This window comes from Chiloscyllium punctatum, chromosome 11, assembly GCF_047496795.1.
Source record: "Chiloscyllium punctatum isolate Juve2018m chromosome 11, sChiPun1.3, whole genome shotgun sequence".
Lineage (NCBI taxonomy): Eukaryota > Metazoa > Chordata > Chondrichthyes > Orectolobiformes > Hemiscylliidae > Chiloscyllium > Chiloscyllium punctatum.
The window spans coordinates 68,409,036-68,433,585 of record NC_092749.1 but is presented as its reverse complement, the minus strand read 5'-3'; the positions used below and the strand labels follow the sequence as shown (position 1 = coordinate 68,433,585).

Sequence of the window (24,550 nt, the reverse complement as noted above, 5' to 3'; positions counted from 1 at the left end):
GATGCAAAAGGGATTACAATAGTTATGGAAGGAGGAATCTCAATATATATGTGGGAATGTGACAGAATATGGATGGAGAGTCATTCAGTATAAGCATCACCCTGGCTATGATAGGGGAGATAATGAAGTACTATGCCTGACATGTTACTTGAAATGTCTGTGGCTGGACGGGTGTAGATGGTGTAGATGGCCTATCGGGGGACTAAAATGCTAGTGAATGAATGAATGATTTATTGAACGAACGAGTGAATGATTTATTGTCAAGTATATCTTAACGATACAGTGGAAAGTGTTTTGTCGCCACAATCCAGCGCCATTTGAGTTAAAATAAGGATGAAAAGAAATTACTTAAATAAGAGTTCCTCTTTTGTTCATCTTGGGGTTGAAAACATGGCTTCAGGGCTTCTTCAAGATGTGTGGATGGTGTTCTGTTTCATTCCTGAAGGAGTCCCACTCTGGGAACAGAAATGATGACAGTAATACTTCAGGAGAACCCGGCATTGCTGCCACCAGGAGTTCCGATTCACACTGCTCCAGCCATTAGGTAAAGACATAAGGCAGCAGAAGGAACACCACCATAAATCCCACAGAACCCTCCAGCGTTGTAGAATCCCTATTGACCCTCTAGTCTGGTTTTTATGGTGTCCAATGGGAAGAGTGTCAGATCCACACACAATCCTGCCTGTGATATCATTGCAAGCAAGTAAACAAAATAATGAACTGCGGGTGCTGGAAATCTGAACAGAAATTGCTGAAGAAACACAGCCAATATCTGCTACTTCCTCACATTACCATGTTTCCTGGCCAGCATTTCCATTTTGGACCTGCTTCAGTGCTCCATCGAGGCTCAGCACAAGTTGGATTAACAGCATCTCATTTCCTACTTGTGGGTCCTGCAGCCATCAGGACTCAATGGGGTGGGGGGTGCTACTACGAAGGGAATGTTTACTTTTGGGAGTTCATCAAGATGGAGAGCTGAACCAGAGATACATTCTTCAAGGAATTAGCTGCTGTTGCCTTCATCATAAATATCAAGTGCACAATGGAGGTGAAAATGCTACAATCACACCAGGAGTAGATGGGATTCATTCTGGGAGAGAGAGCAACATCCCCACACTGTCCCCCAAACACTGGAGCTGAAACACACTAAGTAATACATTCTTTGTGAACCTTAGACAAACCCTTGCCCCATGTATGCCTGACCTGACCAAATAATGCAAGATAATGAATGAATCCCATTAACGTTTGTGATACAACAGCAATGTTTAGAGTTGAAATGTGTGGCGCTGGAAAAGCACAGCCAGCCAGGCAGCATCAGAGGAACAGGAGAGTCGATGCTCTGGTCAGAAGCCATTAATCAGGGATTAGCTTATGCCCGAAACATTGATTCTCCTGCTGTCTGACCTTCTGTGCTTTTTCAGCACCACACTTTTCGACTCTGATCTCCAGCATCTGTAGTCCTTACTTTCTCCTCGCAATGTCTAGGTACCTGGAAGGATTGAGCCCAGATGTCAAAGTAGCAGCAACCTGTGATTTACCCACTGCCTGTACATGATGCAGGATTTGCTCACTTCACACTTTGTACCCTGGAACATCATGCGTTGCTAAGGATGGGCAGGTTCTGTTCCTTCGATGCAGTAGCTGTGGTAGACAGAGACTGACAAATACAGCTGATGGTGAAAAATGAATGCAGCATATATATGGAGGAATGTGAAAAATTATTTACATTGGACACGTCACCTTTATGGCCTCAGGAGATTGTCGTCTTTCTTTCCCTCCCACTATGTAGAGCATTTGATCAGGTGCACTGTGTCCTTTTGAATATGGTGATCGTGCCAAAGATCCTGGGATATCCCATTGTTGGCTGAATTCAGCCAGCATCAGATGGGAGGAGTGCAATAGGGCATGGTGTCTAGTTGATCAGATATGTTTGGGCATGGTTGTGCAAGAAAATTCGGAGAAACCAAGAGAAATCCTCCATGATGTGATGATAATGACACCTTAGCCAATTTCTGGGACCATTCAGCCCCACAAATTCCCAGTGATACTGAAGGTTGAAATGATTGCTTCATGAAATGGTTTTGAATTTAACTGAGTGTCTAGAGTATTGTCATTCTGTATATGAGCCAAAGCTCAAATATACATCTGTCGTTACTTTATGACATTTCTAAATAAGTTTAATTCAGAGTTCGGGAAAGAGCATCAAAATTACTTTAAAGTAATACGTCTGTCCTTTCCATGAGTCAAACACAGCAATAATATTGACTGTAGTAATAGAGGGGCCTACAGCCAAGGTTGTTCCACCCTCCTGATAGAAGGGAGATACAGCCAATACAAATACAGAACAATCTCGTTTATCCAAACATCAATTAGCCAAATTTCGGATTATCTGAACAAGATCTTAAGGTCCCATAAAAACATCATCCATTATCTGAACAATCAATTATCCGAACAAAGTACTCCCTGCCTGTTTAGTTTGGATAATCAAGGTTGTTCGGTAATAGTATTAGATTTTTAGCTCCTTCAATTGGCTGCTGAGTGACGTTTATACCTTTTTAAAATGGTAAATCCCAATGAGTGTATGATTAAAAGTTTCCACAGAGCAAAAATGCAAACATGGGACTTGGAACCACCGAAGCACTGGATTTCAAGGGCAATGCTGTAAATATATTTGACATGAAAATAATGAACTTCAGTGATTAGAAAGCAAAGGCTTCTAGCTTGTTAATACAGGCTATTAGTTGCTTAGCAGTTCTTCACTGGGTATAGCATTCAATCACTGCTGGTTTTTTATAAAAAATATGATTGCACTGATTGCACATTATTTACATGTAAAAGCAAGGTATAAAAGCCTTTTCATTTTCTTGATTTAACCCATGAGAAAACTAAGAGAAAGGAGAAGGTCACATTTAGTGTTTGTTAGCCCACTAGCTTCTCAATTCAGTCAAATTCATGCAGATGGAATTCATACTGCCCACGTGAATTTGTCAATTGGATGATTACATATTAAACCTTTTGCCATCTAAATACAGTCATATTTAATCAGATTGTTCATCAATACGTATCATTAATATTTATCTGAAGCTCCTCATGTTACTCTGAACCTTTCCTTTGACTTGTAAAATATGCCACTTAATTGCAACATATTCTCTTTAGTGCATATTTATATTTGCGAATGCAGCCAGCTCAATACCATTTATTTTACAATGTTTTTCTAGTAATAAGACAGAAAATATTCAAATCTGAATGATTTCAGCTTTCTCACCACTAAAGACAACAATCAGCTGCTTCTTACGATAGATGCTGATCCAATAAAGATGCCAAATGGCATCAATATCGTATCTAAATAGAAAACACTCAAGCTGTAGCAAATAATCTCATGGTAGCAGCATGGAATAAATGAAGATATTCAGAGGGAGACCTGTGGTAGTTTTTGAATATGCAATAGTTTGGTTTTAAGGCTCATTTCTTTTTGAATACCTAGCCAGTGAGTAGCTATTAAGCAGATCATAGTTTGGAAATTGACTTGTTTGTTTATCCAAAGGATGTATATCCTGGTTTCCAGTGATATTGCCTGTAATGGTGTTTGCATCACTGCCTGTTAAAATGGCCTTGAAGTCTAGCTGGAATCCTGAATCCCACACTTGATAACGATGCAGCAAAAATAATTTCCGTCATGTTCCTGAAAGAAAGAGCCAAAGTAATCGAACATCATGGGTAAAGGTAATAATAAACTGCCCAAGACTATCTTTACCTACAAGATCATTTTATAAAAATGTACAGATGCATTTTCTTCTTTTTGGCCGATATGTTCTGCCTTCCCTTACCATATCTTGAAGCTCAGAGGGTATTCATGAGCCTTGGTTCTGTTGCTAGTCTTACAATAGGTTCTAAGCAAAGCATAGGAGGAACCTTCCCCACTGAAATATTTTATTTTTCACAATGTCTTTCCTTTTGGGGTGGCTCATCACCTCTGATTAAAGACATTACCATATGGAGAATGGCCAAGAGGAGAGGATTGGAAACTGTTTCAGTACTCTATAATGCATACACACATTGTGCTGTGGGACAACCAGCCATCACCAAGCGTAAAATTGTTTGCTTCTCTTTTTATTTTCAAGTATGCATTAAAAGGCCAGATTTGTGATGTCCTTAGGGATCTGGATTGGGACTATATAGTACCCAAGACCTGCCCTATATTCCTTTAGGACTGTAGATATCCATCTGAGAAGAGTAGTAGTCATTCCTTTCTTTTGTGCGGTTTCAATCTGAGACCACAGAGCTATTGGGAGATGAATTCTCGAGCACTTCTTGCCAGCAAAATGCAGAGTACCAATCAGACCAAAATCAAGACCACAGTGCGATTGCTTTCAGTTTTGGGAAGTTGAAACAGCCTGGAAAGATGTAATATCAGAGGTTGCAATGCCAGCACATCTTTCCCCCCTCTTTCTAATCTGCTGGATGGTCAGGTGAGCTTTCAGATCAAAAGGTATCAACCCAACATAGTTGCAATGTATTCATTTTAGCCACTGGAGGTCACCAGAGTATTTATAGAGCTCACTAGCAGTATCTAGTGGAAAGCCTTGAACATGACAAAATTTGGAGTGAGTCTGCACAATATGTCCATGGAATTAAATATTTATACACAGTTATTTATTGGCCCTCATCAGCCTCTGGAAACAACAAAAATAGGAGGCATGTTGCCATTGAGCAAAAGAAGGAGCCGTACTTCTTTTCTGTGGCAGGATTACTGATCTATCCCTTTATTGATGTTTCCTCTGGACATTTTCCATTTACTTTGTACAAGGAATGTTTAATGAAAGTGAGATGCGTTTTGATAGACTATTGAGAACTGGCCTTATCTGCAGTTTCAGACTCAACAGATTGGCTAAACTTACAGAAAATTCGACAAAGACTTCTTAAAGATATTACAATAAAAGGAAATGTAAATAGGTTGGACCTTTTTGTAGATATAGGTCTTTGTTTACCATTTGTTTCACTCTTTAAAAGATAAATTCCTAGTTATGCATAGTCTGTAATCCTGTAATAGAGAGTCTTTAAAGAAGCTGGATAAACATAAAAAGATTGTCTTCATTGGATCGTAGTTTCAAATACAATGAAGTGCCATTTAAAGATGATTTTTTTTCTTAGGACAGTTCTTTTGATTTTTGAAATGCTGCTATTATTTACTGCACATCAAGCTGTGTTTTTAAGAGAAGAGTTGTGTGATTAAGTATTGTGAGAAAGGCATTGGTTTAAGCTGTTGCAGCATGCTGAGAAGTGTTATGAATGATTGAATACTAAAGTACACAGTTTCAAATCTAGAAAATGACCATTAAAATACCTTGTGTCATCTGACAGGAGCAGTATTTGGACTCCGCTCATCTGATTACAAATACTTCCTACAGGTACCAGAGCTGCCATATGAGAACATTTATTGAACAAGATTTATCTGGCAATTTTCAAAATGTTTAAGAAACAAATGACAATAAAATCATACAGACTATGGTTAGAATCTGTTTAGATTTTTGGGGTGAAATTGGCCATTCTGGTTTTGAATATTGTTGAGAAAGGTCACATGCTGGAAGAGTGCCTGAAATGCAATGGCTACCCTATTGGTAATGTAATACTAGGCACCCTAGATGTTGTCAAAAATAAGAGTTGACTTTGGCTGAAGCCATATCCTGTCAGTTCTCTGGCAGTTGTAGACCTTCAGCATCTTTAGCAAAGCTCTAGTCTGATCTGGCAGAATCCCGATGGAGAGTCACTTGGGTATTAATGAGCTTTTTTCAATTTGGAAATGCACAACAAGTGAAGTGCCGTAATGATCATTCCTACGGCCTCAATTACTTAACAGCTACATAACTGATTTGGAGGAGAGGGCAAGTGTAATGTGTCCAAATTTGCTGATGGTACAGAAATGGGTGGGAGGGCATATTATGATGAAGGCTTAAAGAATCTGCAAGGGGAAATAGGTCGATTGAGTGAATGGGTTAAAAACTTGGCAGGTGGAGTTTGATGTAGAAAAATGTGAGCTCATGGTCTTTGGTAGGAAGAATCTGAAGGCAGGCTATAAATTAAATGGAGAGAAACTACAAAAAAAATGCAGCATAGAGGGATCTGAGTGTTCCTGTGCATGAAACACAAAACATTAGCATGCTAGTGCAGCAAATAATTAAGTAGGCAGATGGAATTTTTACCTTTTGTTGCTAGCGGGTTTAAAATATAGGGGAGTCCTTTTACAACTCTACAGGGTGTGGCTGAGGTTCCACCTTGCACAATATCGACAGTTATGGTCCGTGCATTTAAGAAAGGACATTTTGCCATTTGAGGGCGTTCAAAAGGCTAGCTTGATTGTTGAGTCATCAAGAATGGGTAAACAGGTTAGGCCTTTCTTTATTTCAGTTTAGAGCAATAATCTTATTGTAACATACCAAACTTTAAAGGGGGCTTGATATGGTTGAGAAGATGTATCCACTAATGGGGGAATCTCAAACTAAGGACAATTACAGACTAATGAGGCAACCATTTAAAACTGAGATGTAAAGGAATTTATTCTTTGCAGGTTGTGAATGTTAGGAGGTCTTTATCCCTGCATTGGCTAGATTACTGAAAGCATTTAAAGAGGGATAGATATATTTTTGATGTATCGAGGAGTTGAGGGCAATGAGGAGCTGGCACAAAAGAGGAATTGAAGTCTGGACAGATCAGTCATTATCTGATCATTATAGAATAGTAGGGCAGATTTGTAGGGATGACTGTCTACTTCTGCTCCTATTTCTTATGTATAAACCTAAGAGTGTTACACAACTGTACTCTTCTTTTCTGAGGGGATAAAGCTTGCAGATCTAACAAGGGGAGGTAGTGATGAGGAATGATGAAAAAGAGGATAAGGAAGAAAAGGATGATGCGGAGACCGAGGTCAATCAGGCAGTTGCAAGAGGAGAGATTCTCTGAAGCAAACTCTCTCCTTTAATATGTCAACCTTCTGTACGACCCATTTCTTTTATCCACCTTCTGAAGACTTTCCAACACTATCCCTGGATCATCTTCACATAATTTAAGATATAAATCCAATATCAATACATAAAACTATTTATTTTAACTTAAGAAACTCTACATTATGGTATTGCCAGATTTTACTCCCCTAATTATGACATGAAATCACATTCACGCAGAAGTTAAATATCTCCCTATCTTATTTATTTGTATTATTGATGTTCCAAGTTGGTTTGGCCCCTAATGGAGTCTGGGAAGAGGAACATGGCTGATTGTCCACGAAGAACATTGGAAATGTTTTTGTCGGTGACTTCAAGCAGCTCTGGGTTTTGAGGATCTGGCTAACCTCAGTTGGGAACGTTTGTTTCAACTGACAGCATGGACTCAACATGGAAATCATGTCAGAGTCTGTAGGTGTGCAGATATGCTCTCAACTTGTGAGGACAGAATATCTTTCCCGTGGAGCCAATGCCATAGTTTTAGGGCTTTGCCTCTATACTGCCTTTATTCCACATAAAGAAGTATAGTGTTGCTGTGAAAGCCCATATTCATATGTCCTCCATTTCTATTCATACAGTCATTTGTAGATTGGAAACTCAAGTGGGTGCTTGTCCACAGAGTTAAATAACAACTGCAGAAGGTGGATGGAAAATGTGGGATAGACGGGAGGTCAGAATGTTGTTGCTGTTTTACTTCAGTAAAGCTTTCAGAGTTGTTACCAGAGGCCCAATTGTTGTGGATTCTACAAGTTCCATGGGAGACTGCATGGAGTTTCAAACTCTCAGAAGTTAAAATTGGACTCCTTGTGCTCTCTCTGTGTACTTGTACGCTGGTACGCTGCACAATGCACTTAAAAATCTGTTATAATTAATCATTAATATTGTTTTTTCTCATCTGTGCTCTACAGCAGAGCAAAGATACAAACCCTGCCTATGGACTAATGCTTGGTGATGTTCTTGGTGCTGACCTAATTTGCTTAACCTGCAAGGTTTGTGTAGTACCAGTTTCTAAGCTAGTGCTCTCTGAGATAAGGTTGAATGATATTCTGTCAATATGAGTGATGCCGTCTTTCAACTATTCACATTCTTGGCAGTCTACTTGATCTTCACCTAAAAGGAAAGAGAGTGACAAGAATTAACTTTTAGTGTCAAGGATAAAACTGACAGATGACTGACTGCTGGAACAGCTGCATTCTGTCAGGCATAGTATGCAAGGGTGAGATTTCCATGGGAAGGGACAGTGTGTAAGATTTTCAGAAACCCTACAGGATTCATCCATTAGCTTCTCCATTGGCCATACCCTGACCCAGTCTGTCCTCACAATCTCTGAGACTACTTTCAACTGAGATCTTGAATAGCCATTGCTCTTTTACTCACCTCCTGACCTCACCACCTTCCCACTATTGCTTGTAAGTTGACTTTACGTAAAAAGGGAGGGAAGTGTTAGTGGAGGCCCAATGAGATACTTTGAGAATGTGCACACCAAGATGGAATAGTAATGCTAGTATGTGGAAGGTAACAGAATTGGAAGGAGCTTAAGCAGTAACTGGTAGAGTAAGAGGGAGCACAGTGTAACATTAGGAGCTGAAGTGATGGAGTGAGTTATGTGACAGTTTTTGGAAGAAGGTCCTAATGAGCAGTGAGGGAAATGGTTGTGAATGCTGGTCTTCAGTTGGGCAGGGTTATGCAGAGAGTGAGGAATAAAAAAAACCTTCTGTTAACCACCTTGACCATGAAACTATTGCCTGAATTATTGTCAGAGCGATGGGTTGGCAGTCTTTGCTCATGCCCCACTCTACCATGCATTCAACTGACTCCTAAGTAGCTTTGTCTTCGGTTACTTGGTGGGAAGAAGATATCTTTTACCCTGCTCGCTTCTTCCACTGAAACACCCAGGGCTACATCTGAGAAAAATGAGATCATAGACTCCTCTTTAACCTGTAATATTTATATCTGAGAAATCATGAGAACTTTGAGAGATATGGTTTACAATTTGACTTTATTTCAATAAAACTGTTGTCAGTAGTATTTTTAGTTTTCAATTCTAATTTTGCTGGAATCCATGTGTTCAGATGTGAATTCAATTACTATTCATTTAAGTACTGTTTTAAATCTAGGATCGCTGCAGTTTCAACTGCATGGTGACACGGGGGCTCAGTTGGGAGGCGTGGTGGCTCAATGATTAGCACAGTTGCCTCACAGTGCAAGGGACCTGGGTTTGATTCCCGCTTCAGGTGACTGTGTGGAGTTTGCACATTCTCCCCATGTCTGTGTGGGTTTCCTCTGGGTGTTCCGGTTTCCTCCCATAATCCAAAGATGTGCAGGGTTAGGTGAATTGGCCATGTTAAATTGCCCATAGTGTTAGGGGTAAATGTACGGCAATGGGTCTGGGTAGGTTACTCTTCGGAGATTCGGTGTGGACTTGTTGGGTTGGAGAGCCTGGTTCCATACTAGTGAACCTAATCTAATCTAAACTCCAGAATCTAACTACCAGCTATGCTGTCAGACAGACTGCAGAATAGGTTACATAACTCACCCTTCTTATACTCTAAATTTAAAGTACAATCCCAAAATACAATCCATTTATAAACCTCAAAATTGTAACAAAGTCCCAGGAGAACATCATAACTCGGAGACAGCTTCCTATATGCCACCTGTTTTCTTTGTAAGGTTATGTTAGGTACACATGGAACTTTTAATACTTGCTGTACACTCTGTGCTCAACTTATTTAAAGGATTATTAAAGGAAAGACCTTCTGAATTTTCACCTGGGTAATGTAACTTCTACTTGTCCTCGGTCCTTCACAATTTTTGTAGCTTGAATAAATAATCTAGAGAGACTGAGTTTAATCCTTTCCTTATTTTGAAGACCTCAAACAAATCTCCAGTAAATGAATTAGTGCCTCCGTTAATTTAAGAGAAACAAATTTCAAATACATTAAGCTTTGGTATTGCTGAAAACAGATACATTTTGTCTAAAGTCTTTTAGCTTGTACTCATCAGGACATTTGACAAGAATACCAATTCAAGGGGAAAAATCAACATTTATACCATGTGAGAAGAGAGTGCCAGTTGATTGGTCAGGGGATTGCAGTGGGAAATGAACCAGTGAATGGCTGACACCCATTTTTTGAATTGAACCAAGTACAATGCATGTACGTGTTCTTTCTGTCTGCAAAGAACAGAGGTCTGTACATTAATATATGTAGCTTCCAGTACATGTAAGTGTATCACACTGCAAGCCCAACTGACAATCCTAAATTGGTCACCAGTATAATTCCTCACACATTCAGGATTATCTAGCAAATGTTGTCTGATTAAGGATTCACATCTATTGCTAGATATGTGTTATGAATTTTGCAAGTGTAGGCTAGTTAGAGACTGCCAGTACCTTACTTGTTTCAACCAGCTGAAGGATATCTGAAGTAAAAGCAGAAAATGCTGGAGAAACTCAATAGGTTTGGCAGCATTTGTGGAGAGAGGATCCAAGTTAGTGTTTCAAGTTCAAAGACTCTTCGTTGGAACTATTTGAATCAAACCTTAGCTCTGTTTCTCTTTCCAGAAATGCTGCTAGACCTGCCGAGTTTCTCTTGCATTTTTTGTTTTGAATTCAGATTTCCAGCAGCTGTAGTATTTTGTTTCTGTTTGAAGGAACATTTTGTTTGATATGATTTGGGCGGCACGGTGGCACAGTGGTTAGCACTGCTGCCTCACAGCGCCTGAGACCCGGGTTCAATTCCCGCCTCAGGCGACTGACTGTGTGGAGTTTGCACATTCTCCCCGTGTCTGCGTGGGTTTCCTCCGGGTGCTCCGGTTTCCTCCCACAGTCCAAAAGATGTGCAGGCCAGGTGAATTGGCCATGCTAAATTGCCCATAGTGTTAGGTAAGGGGTAAATGTAGATGTAGGGGTATGGGTGGGTTACGCTTCGGCGGGGCGGTGTGGACTTGTTGGGCCGAAGGGCCTGTTTCCACACTGTAAATAATCTAATCTAATCTAGTCTATCTATGGGACCAAGTACCTACTTACCGTTTGAGCAACAGATGAAGCTGGCTGTTTCACACCACCACTATGCGATAGCAACACAGGTGTTATTTACCACTAACAGGATACTGCCATCAAGACAAAAAAAAATTGTTCTGCCGCACAAATGAATAATGTGGTATGTGAATTTCAGTGTTGGTGTGATGCCAGATATGTAACCATACTTCCCAGAAAACAGTGAATCATATCAGTCAGCATGTCCCTTCTGTTGTACTCGACAAGCAGAATACCAACCGTGTCCAATCAGCTCAGGCTTGCAAAAGTTGCAAGTTAGTTTCTAATATTAGTTGTGATTCTGTAATTGGATAACAGTTACTGGTTCGTCCTGAAGATGCAAGAAACTTTGCTGCCATCAATTTAAGTTTGCCAATTGACATCTCAGTGTGGCACACTTATGTAGGCTGGAAGTTCCATATATTAATACACAGGGCCCCATTCTTTACAGACTGAAAGAAATGTACCCGGATTGCACCTGTTTCAACTGAACAAAATAGGTGAAAGGCATTTGAACGTATATTTTTCATGGCCATGCTCTGATTAATCAGAGTCAACTTGGCTGGTTTAAAATTTAAACAAAACTTGGCAGTAAATTGCATTGTTAGGTACATTCTCCATAGCAATGTCTGTAACAACCACAGTCCAATTGCTAACTAATCAGCACTCTCCTCTCCTGCAGTATAAGTGGAAGTTGTTTCCTTGAAGTGATATTCTTGCCAAATGTTGTGATGACGGCAAGTTGAAAATCTGCGACAAAATGCATCTATTTTCAGAACAAATTCTTTATTACCAAAGAACTACATTAGTTTGCTTTATTGTTGTTGGCTCAAACTCCAAGGGCTCTCTTACTAACACCACCATGTGGACTGCAATACTTCAAGAAAGCAGCTCACCTGAGCCTTCTCAAGGGCAACTGGGAAAGGCAATAAATGTTGACCTAAACAACAATGTCACAGTCCCATGGATTAATTAAAAAATAAGCTTTCATCAACATGGTGGCTCAGTGCTCCGGGGTCCTAGGTTCAATTCCATCCTTGGGTGACTGTCTGTGTGGAGTTTGCACATTCTCCCCGTGTCTGTGTGGGTTTCCTCCAGGTGGTCCGGTTTCCTCCCACAGTCCAAAGCTGTGCAGGCCAGGTGAATTGGCCATGCTAAATTGCCCATAGTGTTAGCTGCATTAGTCAGTGGGGAGGTGGGTTGCTCTTCGGAGGGTTGGTGTCGACTTGTTGGGCCGAAGGGCCTGTTTCCACACTGTAGGGAATCTAATCTAATCTTTAAAAAAAACTGGTACCACATTAATATAATTTTGGAATTTATATTTATCATAGAAGTCATTTTCTGTTACCCACTCTTCTATTTTTATTTTAAATGAAATACTATTCAGCTATTTATTGTTCACTTGATTAGAGCACTCTGCCTATAGGTTAGGTCACGTTGTTTTATTCCACTTCAGAGTTGTGAGTAAACCATTGCTTATTTTGTGTAATAATTCCAATCAATTGTTTCAGTTGGAATTAGATACATTGCTCTCTAAGATCCTGTTGGTGATCGTACTCTACAGCTGACTCATATCGATGCAGATTTCCAGGTTCATTACCTGTTCTGAACTGAGTTCTTTGATCTCAGGTGAGGTTTTTGCCTTAGGTTTCAGCAGCCCCGGTTTAGTGGAGGTGAGCGTTTGTTCAGCACTTGACTCTTTTATATGTGGAGGTTCTGGAGGATGACCAGTATCTATTCTGCCATACCTCAACATGAGCCACCGTCTTCAGGAGAGAAAGAAGATCGAATAAAATAGCTCAGATTCTCATTTTTTCTACTCACTGAAGCAGTACAATTTTGCATAGGCGAAGTCAGGAGATTAGATCATTGTTTACATTGAGGTGTTAAAACTGGTAAATATTTTAATAACTGTTATCTATATATCTGGAATCTGAGTGGAAAAATGGCTTTCTATTTTAGTGTCTGATTTGCATTTTAGAAAGGTTCCCTCTCAGAGAATTGAGATAGCAAATTTATAGGTTGGTCTGTTGTTGTGGGGAACAAAATTACCATTGCCACCTGGATTATTCAAGTAGGGGAGGAGTAACCTAAGCAGTTTTGATCAGATAAAAAATGAAATGTTCACAGCCGTTTAAATGGTGTGAAAATAATTGATTTTTCGATCAAGTTGTCCCACAGTGCTCTTTATTTTTCTGAATAGTGAGTTTTCTCCCTTTAAATAGGTGCATGAATGTAGCAGTTGAGATTGGCATCCAGTTGCCCTCTCACTGATATTGTTTGTTTTCTCTTGCAGGAAAGGATGAGCCCAGCAGTTACACTTGCACAACTTGCAAACAGCCATTCAGTAGTGCATGGTTTCTCCTCCAACATGCCCAGAACACCCACGGATTCAGAATTTATTTAGAGACTGAGCACGGAAGTCCATTAACTCCCCGGGTTGGCATTCCTTCAGGACTTGGGGCAGACTGTGCTCCTCAGCCTCCTCTTCATGGACTTCACATAGCTGACAGTAGTCCTTTCAACCTACTGAGAATGTCTGGGCCTGTCTCACGGGAAACCCCAGGGCTTGGAGAAGGCCGTTTTCCCCCTACACCTCCGTTGTTTAGCCCACCACCCCGGCATCACCTGGACCCACATCGAATGGATCGGCTGAGTGCTGAGGAGATGGCTATGGTGGCTGTACATCACACCAGTGCCTTTGACAGGGTACTTCGTCTTAACTCCATGCCTATCGAGCCACCATCCATGGATTTCTCTAGGAGACTTAGAGAGTTGGCTGGCAACACTTCCACTCCACCATTGTCACCAAACCGTCCGAGTCCTATGCAAAGGCTATTGCAACCATTCCAGTCGAGCAACAAATCCCCATTTCTTAGCACGCCACCCCTCCCACCCCTCCAGCCCACAGCACCTCCTGCCCAAACTGTGCTCAAATCTAAGTCTTGTGAATTCTGTGGGAAAACATTTAAGTTTCAGAGCAATTTGATAGTGCATCGTCGAAGCCACACCGGTGAGAAACCATACAAGTGCCACCTTTGTGATCATGCCTGCACTCAGGCCAGCAAATTAAAGAGACACATGAAAACACACTTGCACAAGTCCTCACCTATGACAGTCAAGTCAGATGATGGCCTTTCCACCGCAAGCTCTCCTGAACCGGGTACTAGTGACCTTGTTGGCAGTGCCAGCAGTGCCCTCAAATCTGCAGTAGCCAAATACAAGAGTGAAACAGATGCCAATATGATTCCAGAAAATGGAGATGAAGAGGAGGAAGAAGAGGAGGAGGAAGAAGAGGAGGAGGAAGAGGAGGAAGAGGAGGAGGAACCTGAAACTGAAAATAGGTCTGATTTTGCGTTTGGTGTCAATCTAGAGAGTGGGCGTCACCATGAGAATAGTTCTAGACCTGTAGAGGAGAAGAGATCTTTGCCTGAAGTGATGCACAGCATTACCATGAATACAATACAACATTACGGTGAGGGCTTTCACCAAGTTCTTGTTGAAAAACACAAGCGGACTCATCTTTCATCTGAAACTGAAGTTCAAAGAGATACTTATGATGAAGATTCGGTTGCTGGTGAATCTGATCGCACAGATGATGGTACAGTCAATGGTAGAGGTTCCTCTCCAGGTGAATCAGCCTCTGGAGGTTTATCCAAGAAGCCTATTTTAGGAAGCCCAACTTCCCTTAGTCCTTTTTCCAAACGCATAAAACTTGAGAAAGACTTTGACTTGCCATCAGCACCTTTGGCTCCCACGGACAATGTTTACTCCCAGTGGCTCGCTGGTTATGCTGCCTCACGACAGATGAAAGACCCATTCCTCAGCTTTGGAGACTCCAGACAATCGCCTTTTGCAACTTCATCTGAGCACTCTTCAGAAAATGGAAGTTTACGCTTTTCCACTCCTCCAGGAGAAATGGATGGTGGGATCTCAGGTCGGAGTGGCACAGGAAGTGGTGGAAGCACGCCCCATATCACTGGACCTGGTCCTGGACGGCCCAGCTCCAAAGAGGGCAAGCGAAGTGACACATGTGAATATTGCGGCAAAATCTTCAAGAACTGCAGCAATCTCACAGTCCACCGGAGAAGCCACACGGGCGAGAGACCATACAAATGTGACCTGTGCAACTACGCCTGTGCCCAGAGTAGCAAGCTCACGCGACATATGAAAACGCACGGTCAGGTGGGGAAAGACGTTTACAAATGTGAAATTTGTCAGATGCCTTTTAGCGTGTATAGTACCCTCGAAAAACACATGAAAAAATGGCACAGTGAGCGCTTGTTAAATAATGATATAAAAACTGATTAGGTGTATTGATGCTCAAGTTCCCTATAGCTTTTCTATTCTCTTGTGATCAAACGAAGTGGAAGCTGAGGACGTAAGGAACATGTGCTTAATGCCAGCACGGCTGGTTTAACGTCACTGATGAATGCATGATTTGTATCGGGGCAATACTATTGCATTTACGCAAACTCGAGCCTTTCTCTTGTGCAATAATTTACGTGTTGTGTATGTTATTGTTTTTTTCTCTTATTAGACCGCATGTATGGTATGTTTGGCAGTTTAATTCTGTCTTCAGTTGGTGTTGAGTAACTACCCTTCTCTGTTTTATTTTGGTTTTTGAAAGAAGACTACCATGCTGCATAGTGTCCTGTAACACATATCATGTAAAGTTTAGGTTGTAACATAGAGAGGGAAAACAAAATGAGGGAAAACAACACTCCCCATTTATTCCTTTGTTTAACCCTCTATGGACAGACTGGAATTCGCACTGTTAAAACCATTTTTTTTCCAAAAGAAAAATCTGTCCTCAAAGGGTTAATATATTAAATTAGAACACAACAATTGCTGGCCTTGACTTTTGGAGAAGAAAATAAATTTGATGAAGATGATTGGGTGAATACTATTGAATAATCTGAGTGCCTTGCATCTATTTAACCTGTATTGGTTTTCTTTCTATTCTTCAGTTTAGTACTGGAGGAGTAGCCTTGGGTTTACGTTGACCCAAGTGATAGTTCCACATCATGCACCTGATTGTTTTGGCTACCAATGAGTTAACCAATTCTCAATATTGAAACAAAATGAAAATAACAAAACACGAGGAAAAAAAGTCTTGACAAATCCATTAATGTCACAGCATCTATCTGTGATCCTGAAAGTCATGCTTGATTTGTACACCACACAGCAGTTGTATAAACATAAAGATGATACATTAGTGCTCATCCAGTTACCCACCCACCCCCAGCTTTTACTTAAATCGCACTTGACTCTGCTTGTGACTTCTATGCCCTTTCTTTAATCAGGGGTACAGAGGCTGAGCAAAAAGACAAAAGGATAAAAGACAGCTCAGATAGGACAATTAAGTGCACTGTACAATTTTCCCAGTTTACAAACATATAATTAAGGGAAAAAAAACTTACTAAAATACTAAGGAAAGGAAAATGAACTGATTGTTTAATGTCAATTTGCCAGTCATTGACTAGAATAGTGCACCTGGCTAAACTTAAAAAGAATATTAAGTATAAAGCAACACATTTGAACATCACGTCTCCTCAGTGGACGATAACGGGACTGCAGTTGATTTAGAATAAATAATCTCGCTCCTACAGTGCAAGATGTTTTGTACAGATTTTTTAAGTATAAATGGTAAGATTTTTTTTTAAAAGAGACACTTCATTTTGTTCGGGAAAACTATATTTTAGAGTTCCAGTGTCTTGGTGGTTGTCAAGACTCCTACATGTTATACAGTTAGTGGATACTCTGCCTTGGATACACAGCTCTTCAGGTTGTACAAAACTCACATTGGGGAAAGGTTTAAGATTATATATATATATATATATAGTGTATATATATATAGTACTTAACTATAGGAAAATGCACACATGTTGATTCCTATGCTAAACACATTTATGGTCTCTACTTTTCTGTATTTCTAGAATGGTTATTTGAAATAAATGTTCACCTAGTGTAGGCACAATAGTATTTATATTGAAGCTTGTATTTTTAACTGTTGCTTGTTCTTTAAAGGTATCAACGTACCTTTTTTTGGTAGTGGAAAAAAAACACAGGCTGCCACAGTATATTTTTTTAATTTGGCAGGATAATATAGTGCGAATTATTTGTACGTTTCAACAAAAAAAAACAAACAAACAAAAAAAAGTACACACCCGTGACATTGTATAGTTAAGAGGTCGTATAACGGCCACTTGGGGGTAACTTTAGAAAGTCACGCCAATGGTCAAAGCGGATGGTTGTACATATCTTTCCCTTCCTGCTGCCATACTGTATACAGTACTGCAAGCTAATGTTTGTTCTGTAGTGTGCTTCTGTCTCCTAACCTCTCACCTACTACATTCCAGCATCTAACTTCATATGCAGTAAATTAAATGTTTGCAGTTTTTTCATTGCCAAAAACTAAATGGTGCTTTATATTTAGATTGGGAAAATTTCATATGCAAAGCATATTAAAGCCGCTTGAGTCAATACATTTTTGTAAATGGCAATGCAGAATATTTTGTTATCGGCCTTTTCTATTCCTGTAATAAAAGCTGTTGTTGTAACTTGAAAATTATCTTTTACTATGGGATTCACTATTTATTATTGCTTATGTGCGCTGTTCAAAACGGATGCACTAAATTGATCTTTTTTCCATTTTATTTTTTAATTTTTTTTCTTTGTTTAGATGACCAAAGGTCATTACAACCTGGCTTTTATTGTATTTGTTTCTGGTCTATGTTAAGTTCAGGAGTCTATTGGAAACCACTGTCTGTGTTTTGGCAGTTGTCTGCATTATCCTGTTCACATGCCCATTTTGTCCCTTTATGAAAAAAAATTAATAAAAATTTTAAAGCTAATTGGTGAACCTTGTGTGTGCTTATTTATTGCTTTTCTCATTTTTTTTATTTTTAAGTTTATTTAGTTATTTGTTTTTATATGGCATACTCCAAATAAGTAGCTTCTGCTCCAGCTAAGGTTTATCTCTGCCGTGTCCCCTTTCTCTGACCTGTAAGTTTTGTCAGCATGCTGGAGAAAATTGCCTGTCTTCTGTAAAGGTTTAACATTTCAGATAACCATCAAATTCGCAAATTCACAGAGTGTCATGTGCAGAGTTGTATCCTGCATGGTTGGGGATTACTGGCCATTTGGCTGGATTGTTTAGACCATTGGCTATCCAAATTTTTTAACATGATGTTTTGATTGTAGAATGAAGCAGACAATAAATTCTTTGTTACTAACAGAGCATTCGGAACATTTAATTGATGTCTATTTCCCTGACCTCCTCCCCCAAAGAGAACATGACCAATCTTCATATCTGTGCACTCTGTGTATACATTTAGAGTTAATTGTCAGGTAGCAGTTGGATATGCAGGCACTACCAGTTTAATTGCATTTCACCACGTCAATTGATTACTAAACCCCATCTATTTGGACCTTTTATGTAAAACAATAAACTATTGAGTATAGCTGCTCTACTTGCTCAGCCAATGTTGCACCTTCTGCTTATAAGACATGGGCCCGGATTTTGCAGTTATAATGACAGCGAAACTGTCAGTGTTTGCTGTCATTACAGCTGTGAAATTAACAGCAAGTTCTGGTGCCTGCACATGCACAGTTAAACACAGAAATTCACAAGTTACTGTCAGTGATTCCCTTCATCTTCACAGGTTACACTGAATCCCCACAGACGACATGTCTCAAAATCACTCAACTGACAAAAGCTTCCTTTTTTATAATGTAATATTACTATTAAATATTTCAGTAAATGAGTTGGCTTGTAGTAGATTTTTAACTGAGTTTTTAAACACTGTAGTAGGTTATGTGTTCTGCTGAAGAAAGTCTCTGAGCCTGGAAAACTCATGTTACAATGCAAAACTTTTCCACTGTGATAAAATGTTGTAGGTATTAATGTAGTTAATTATCCTTAAATTTTGTTTGATAATTCACATTCTAATCCAATCATTGGTTTCACACTGTAAAATTGAACAAAATGCACGTTAATGCACTTTACTTCCTAGTTTGTTTTCTGTAAGAATGTCATGATGGCATCTCCATTGTTGGACACCTGGAGATTCCCTTGATTTGATGCCACAAGTCCACACCATGGAGATCACTAGGTCTTATGTGGGCAGCTTTCTTCAAGGTCAGCTGCGAGGACTGTTACTTCGCTGCTGACCGCAAAATCCAAGCTATTGTTTTGAACATTTGAGACCTTGATGAGCTCAGATGGTATGATATAGATAAATAAATACTCAAAGGTTTGGTGGTATTTGCTTTTTTTATGCAGGTGTGGGGAAATGTAATAACTTAAGATGCGATGTAATGGTGTTGCCTCGTCTTCAAATAATATTTTTTAACTCCTTAATAATCATTAATAGGTTCTGTTTATAATACAAGTGCGTGTTCCACCTTCAAGTTACTTCTTGAACTTCATGTTAAGCTTCAACTCTCGAGATGTCTTCCCAGCAAGGATTACAGGATAACAAACAGTTAAAAGCCTTAGACTTTTTTCAAACCTAGTTTGATTCATTTGTTGTCTCCATGGCCCGCAGAAACTGACTTAGAATAGAATGTGGATTGTACTCTGTTTATGTGGCTTGGGAATTTAATGACTGAATTTGATTTGAATTGTTCTTACAAGTATGATGATGCCATGGCTATCAATATCAGTAGTTAGAAAGGTAGAAGGAAGAGAAGGCTGCAGTACCATGTGGATCAGAACAGGGAGGGAAGGGCTTTGAGATTGGAGACAGGAAGGGGATGACTGTATTACTGTGAGAAATAGCCTCATTCTGTAATCTGTATGTCATATTGTTCTGGTCAAATGGGAAAATCTTAACTATGTTTGATACTGATGTTGAACTGGTGGCTTTTCATTGAGTTAGATTTCAAAACTTAATGCCCAAACTTAAATCTGTAATTAATAGCAAATCCAATATAAAGAATTATGGCCAAATCCACAAATTAGAAAAGTACCAGGAATGCCATTAATGACTAGGATTAGTTGTTATCACCATAAGAAACTAAAACTAGGAATTTTAGGTACAGAGTTCTCATAGATGGGTGTAATAAGAAAGGAATGTCCACTTTTGCTTTTTCTAGTACTTTTTATAAATTAAGTTATTTAATTTAGTATGTTTTGATTTTTGTTTCCCTTCTTCTGAAAACATTGACTACTGCTAGAGTATACTTTTGCAGGATTCCCCTATGCACATTCCTTAATTAGCCATTATTTATATTTCTGTCCGTGAGCTATTTGATCAGTTGAAGGCATTACAACAAACCAGTTCCTGTCCTCATTCAGTGCCCACTGAATTACATTTCCAATATTGGATGAGAATCAGGAATTGGGATCCTGGTTTGTTTTCCCCTTTCTACCCTGTGAGCACTGAGGTCAGTTGTAACATCCTGCTGTCACTTGGTTTGAGATCTGCTAATCAGGCATGGGCTGGACTTCAAATCTGGAATTTTTTAAGTTTATAGGGCTCAGCTTTGTAATGGCAGTGAAATTGGATTTCACCAGTAGCGTAAAATTGACTATTAATGCATCAGCAGTTCATTTAGCACAAAACTGGTTTGTCCATTGACTTCGATGAAACAGAAAATCAGACTCAGTGTACAGCAGACTGCTAATTTTCTACAAGTCTGAGTTTTGTTACTGAAAAAGACCAGTTTTATTACCAATATCTTTCTCACTGACTCACAATAGGAGTGTGCAAATTTCACTATTTTTATATTCGTGATAATATTACGTTGAATTGAAACTCAAAATGAAAGAATTTGTCTGTCCAGATTTGGTCCATGGACCAAACAAATCCCTGATAGAAATTACTTCTGTGAATGTTAGCAAACCTCTAAGATGTTTATATGATTTTCCTTTTTCCATTACTATGTCAGCTGCATTAAAATAATAAATGCAAACTTATCTTACAATACGGTAGCAGTAGCTCTTAGCTTATCATTTAATTTTCTTTAGAGTTGATTATGTTTTTCCCATATTAACTAAATTTTTGAGTGTCTGGTGCAAAACTTGGATACAAAGTGGGTAATATAATAAATTTTTCATGTCCTACAGTAACTAGGATACCATCCATTTTTGTCCTTTTCAAATGGGCCCAAACGGAGGGATGAATGGGCTCTTTGCCCTTTATTGCACCAATTTTACACTTTGAGAAGGAGCATGGATAGATAATCACTCCCTGCTCTTATAGAAAGGTGGAAACTTCTCACGGGTGCAGCACTTGATCAGCAGCCAAAACTTTGCAATATAATTACTGACAAATTTAAAGTTTTATTAAGAAATAATATGCAATGCAAATAGAAAATTTGGAAAACGGATTGAAGCATCCAGAAATTATGCTTGAACTATTTATTTTTCAAATACTGACTGATCTGCTGTGCGTTTCCATAGTTTTCTAAATGAAAGGTCTAGAATGGTCTTTTTCTTTAAAAATATTAAAAGATTGAATTTGCTAAATAAATGTAAGTTTTTAACGTAACATTGTTATTGCGATTGCTGAAGATTTAGTTTTATCAAATGGAGGACATTACACCTCTAAAACTCCGGTGCCTGCAGGTGTGTTTCTGTTGGCATCTCTTCATACACTACAACCATATTTCAAGCAAATCATTGGTGCATGCATCTTGGAGTCTAAAACTGCAAGTGAAGTGGCACAAGGAAACAGTGGCTTTCTCAAACTGCTATGCATTAATTGCATTATAAAATCGTGAACCTGTGAGGCCTTTGTGCATTTATGAGAATTTCATGAGCAGATTTATGTGACAAGCAAAACATGTAAGGCACTGTTGTAAAACTATATAGAAGTGTGACCCCATTTTCTCATAAATTTGGTACATATATATATTTTCTTAGTTACATGTTATTTGAATGATTAAAACTACAATGTCACATTTAATTTCATCTATACATTTATAAAGCAACAGACATTTTTTTGTTTTATAACTGGAGACAGGAGGAAGTCAGGGAGCTACACCTGCAATGTTCTACATTATTGACACACAAGGGACATAACAGCTCATACTCCAAGATCTAGAAGCTGCATGTTGCAGTTCCTTGCTTTAAAGGGTAAGACTAAACTTACTCTATCTATGCTGCTATTGAGGAACTTTTCAGCTGAAGCAGTTTAATAAATCCAATTCCACCTTTGTGTAACTTTATGCCTCTGAAAACATATGTAAAATATTGGTATTAGATTGTTTTATCATTTTGTATTTGGCATCTTTGACCTGTTTTGTGGGCACTTTTGGGACAAATTGTTTGGTCTACTTTAGAGGAGTTACTTTGAATAAATATTTTTGGCATTTTATTATATTGAATTTTTAAAAAAGTACCATATGTTTTTAAAATTTCCAAATGCAATTGAGAACCTTATCAGTTTGACAGAGGGGGCGTATAGCCAATGTGTGAGGCCAGAGATAGAGAAGGAAGAAGGGTAAAAAAGTATTTTTGAGAGAGAATGAAGATCTGTAGACATAATACTGATTCTTTAGAGAGGATTTGCTTTTCAAATAATGAATTTGACTTCTGTTTTTTTTGTCAATTATCGCCCCGTTAAAGACACTTAAATGAATGCAAGTTGTTGCTAATGCACATTAGCAGTCACTTGGGATTTTACAACAACTGCATAGTCTCCTGGACACTTTTACAAGTAGTGGAGTATTTTGGAGGAATGTGATGAAGCAAATCTTTATTTCACAGTTTTAAAAGTATTCTAAATGTAACAGCTCAGGCTATTTTTAGAATCATTTTTGAAATAGTTATATTTTATAATTAATTTCACCATCACTATTGGTGCTGCCATGGGTCTCACAGGATATTTTGTGCTGACATTTGTTAGGCTACTGTTCTGCAGTACATATTCATTAGAATGATACTGTGCTAAAAGAGTTCATTTTGAGGACAGGTTGCATAAGCTAGGTTTGTAGTTCTTTGAATAAGAAGGATTAAAGGATGATCCACTTGAGGTGTTTAAGGTGATTAAAATTGATAGGGTAGATAGAAAGAAACTATTTCCTTTGTTGGGAAATAATGTTGCGCAATCTTAAAATTAAAACTAGACCATTCAGAGAAGATGTCAGAAAGCATTTCTTCACACAAGGGGTATTGAAAACCTAGAATATTTATTCCCTGCAAGTTCTGGAAGTGCAGGTCCCTTCAAGGGTAAACCAGGACAACTCCAGCTTTGATTGTGAACAGAGAGAGCATATTGAACCTTGTGTTTGAGAGGCTGCTTCTTGAGTGCTACTTTGGTGTATTGGTAGTATCTCTACCTCTGGGCCAGAAATCCTCATTTCAATCTTACTTGCTCTGCAGATCTGTCATAACATATCTGAACAGGTTGATATTTATGTATAGAAGATACTTATGTCATCCTTGAGGATTGTTGTTGGCTTATGGGCAGAGAGAGATGATCGAGGAGGGAAAATTGGAAACTGATGTTTGTGCTAAACCATGGATTTAGAACAAAACTACTGAATGTCTTTTGCTGCTTCATTCAGCATACGGATTTCAGTCCATGAAACATTCCTCACTAACTCACAAAAAATAAGCTATACGTCAATGAAAAACATCAAAATTAAGATTTAATCATTTCTGTCAGTCTAAAATATTAAAGGGTATGGACCCAAGATGTATGGATGTTAACATACAAGTCAGCTATGATTTAACTAAAAGACAGAAGAGGCTTGAGGAGATGAGTGGACTGCTCCTGCTCTTGTCTTCTATTGGAAAAAACAGTGTCATTGAATCCTATTTTTTTTTATAGCTATTATGAACATTCTAACTTCAATACTGAGGACTAGAACTTACTGTGTTCCCTAGTTTTATCAGAAAAAAACCTAATAACACCTCACCTGTCTCCTTCCTTGCTAAAATTAATAAAGCCAAATATTTCAACTCCCTAGTGACCACATTTGTTAATCTCTACCAAGCAGTTAATGACTGCTGTGCAATAAATTGAGGACCCTACTTTTATGTAAATAAGATGATGAAAATGAACAGACTGCTGGGAAGGAGGTATTGGAGGGTGATCTGTGAAATAACTAAATGCTGTTTGAAACCTGAAATTTTGCTTTATTAACATTTTATTCGAATCCACTTTTCATTAGTGATTAATGAAGCCTCTATTTGGAAATGTCATAAATAATCAAATGAAAATGATCTGTTTTTAACTTCAACTAGAAATATATATTGTATTAATTATTTGACCTTCACTTAATTGTATTTCACTACATCTTGACAACATGCAGTAAACTTAGTGCTGCAAAGAATGTAGCACATAAACATGTTTTGCCACCAAACATGTAACATTGCTGCAGTAAACATATTCATTAGTATATGTGCTGATTATGAATCTTTATTCTTTTACGGGCTGAGTAAATTCTGCCTTACTAAAGGAGCCAAATCAAGATAAATATCGCCTATATATCAGAGTAGATTAAATCGTCCATTTTAGTATTTTAGTTCACTAATTTGTTTCAGTGAATTTTTCTTTGA

The 24,550-nt window shown here is 38.7% G+C and overlaps 1 protein-coding gene across 6 annotated transcripts in view; it reads left to right on the top strand.

The window, feature by feature from the left end:
- The window catches only part of bcl11aa (BCL11 transcription factor A a), a 288,569-nt gene that overhangs the window by 125,367 nt on the left and 138,652 nt on the right, over positions 1 to 24,550 (top strand). For 3 of the 6 annotated variants that reach the window (XM_072580983.1, XM_072580984.1, XM_072580985.1), the window contains exon 3: positions 13,331 to 15,219. In XM_072580983.1, coding sequence (XP_072437084.1) covers positions 13,331 to 15,219 — 1,889 coding nt within the window. Of the gene's footprint in view, positions 1 to 13,330; positions 17,892 to 22,007; positions 22,121 to 24,550 lie in introns of those variants that run through there. The other 3 variants (XM_072580981.1, XM_072580986.1, XM_072580982.1) reach the window with 2 other exon arrangements.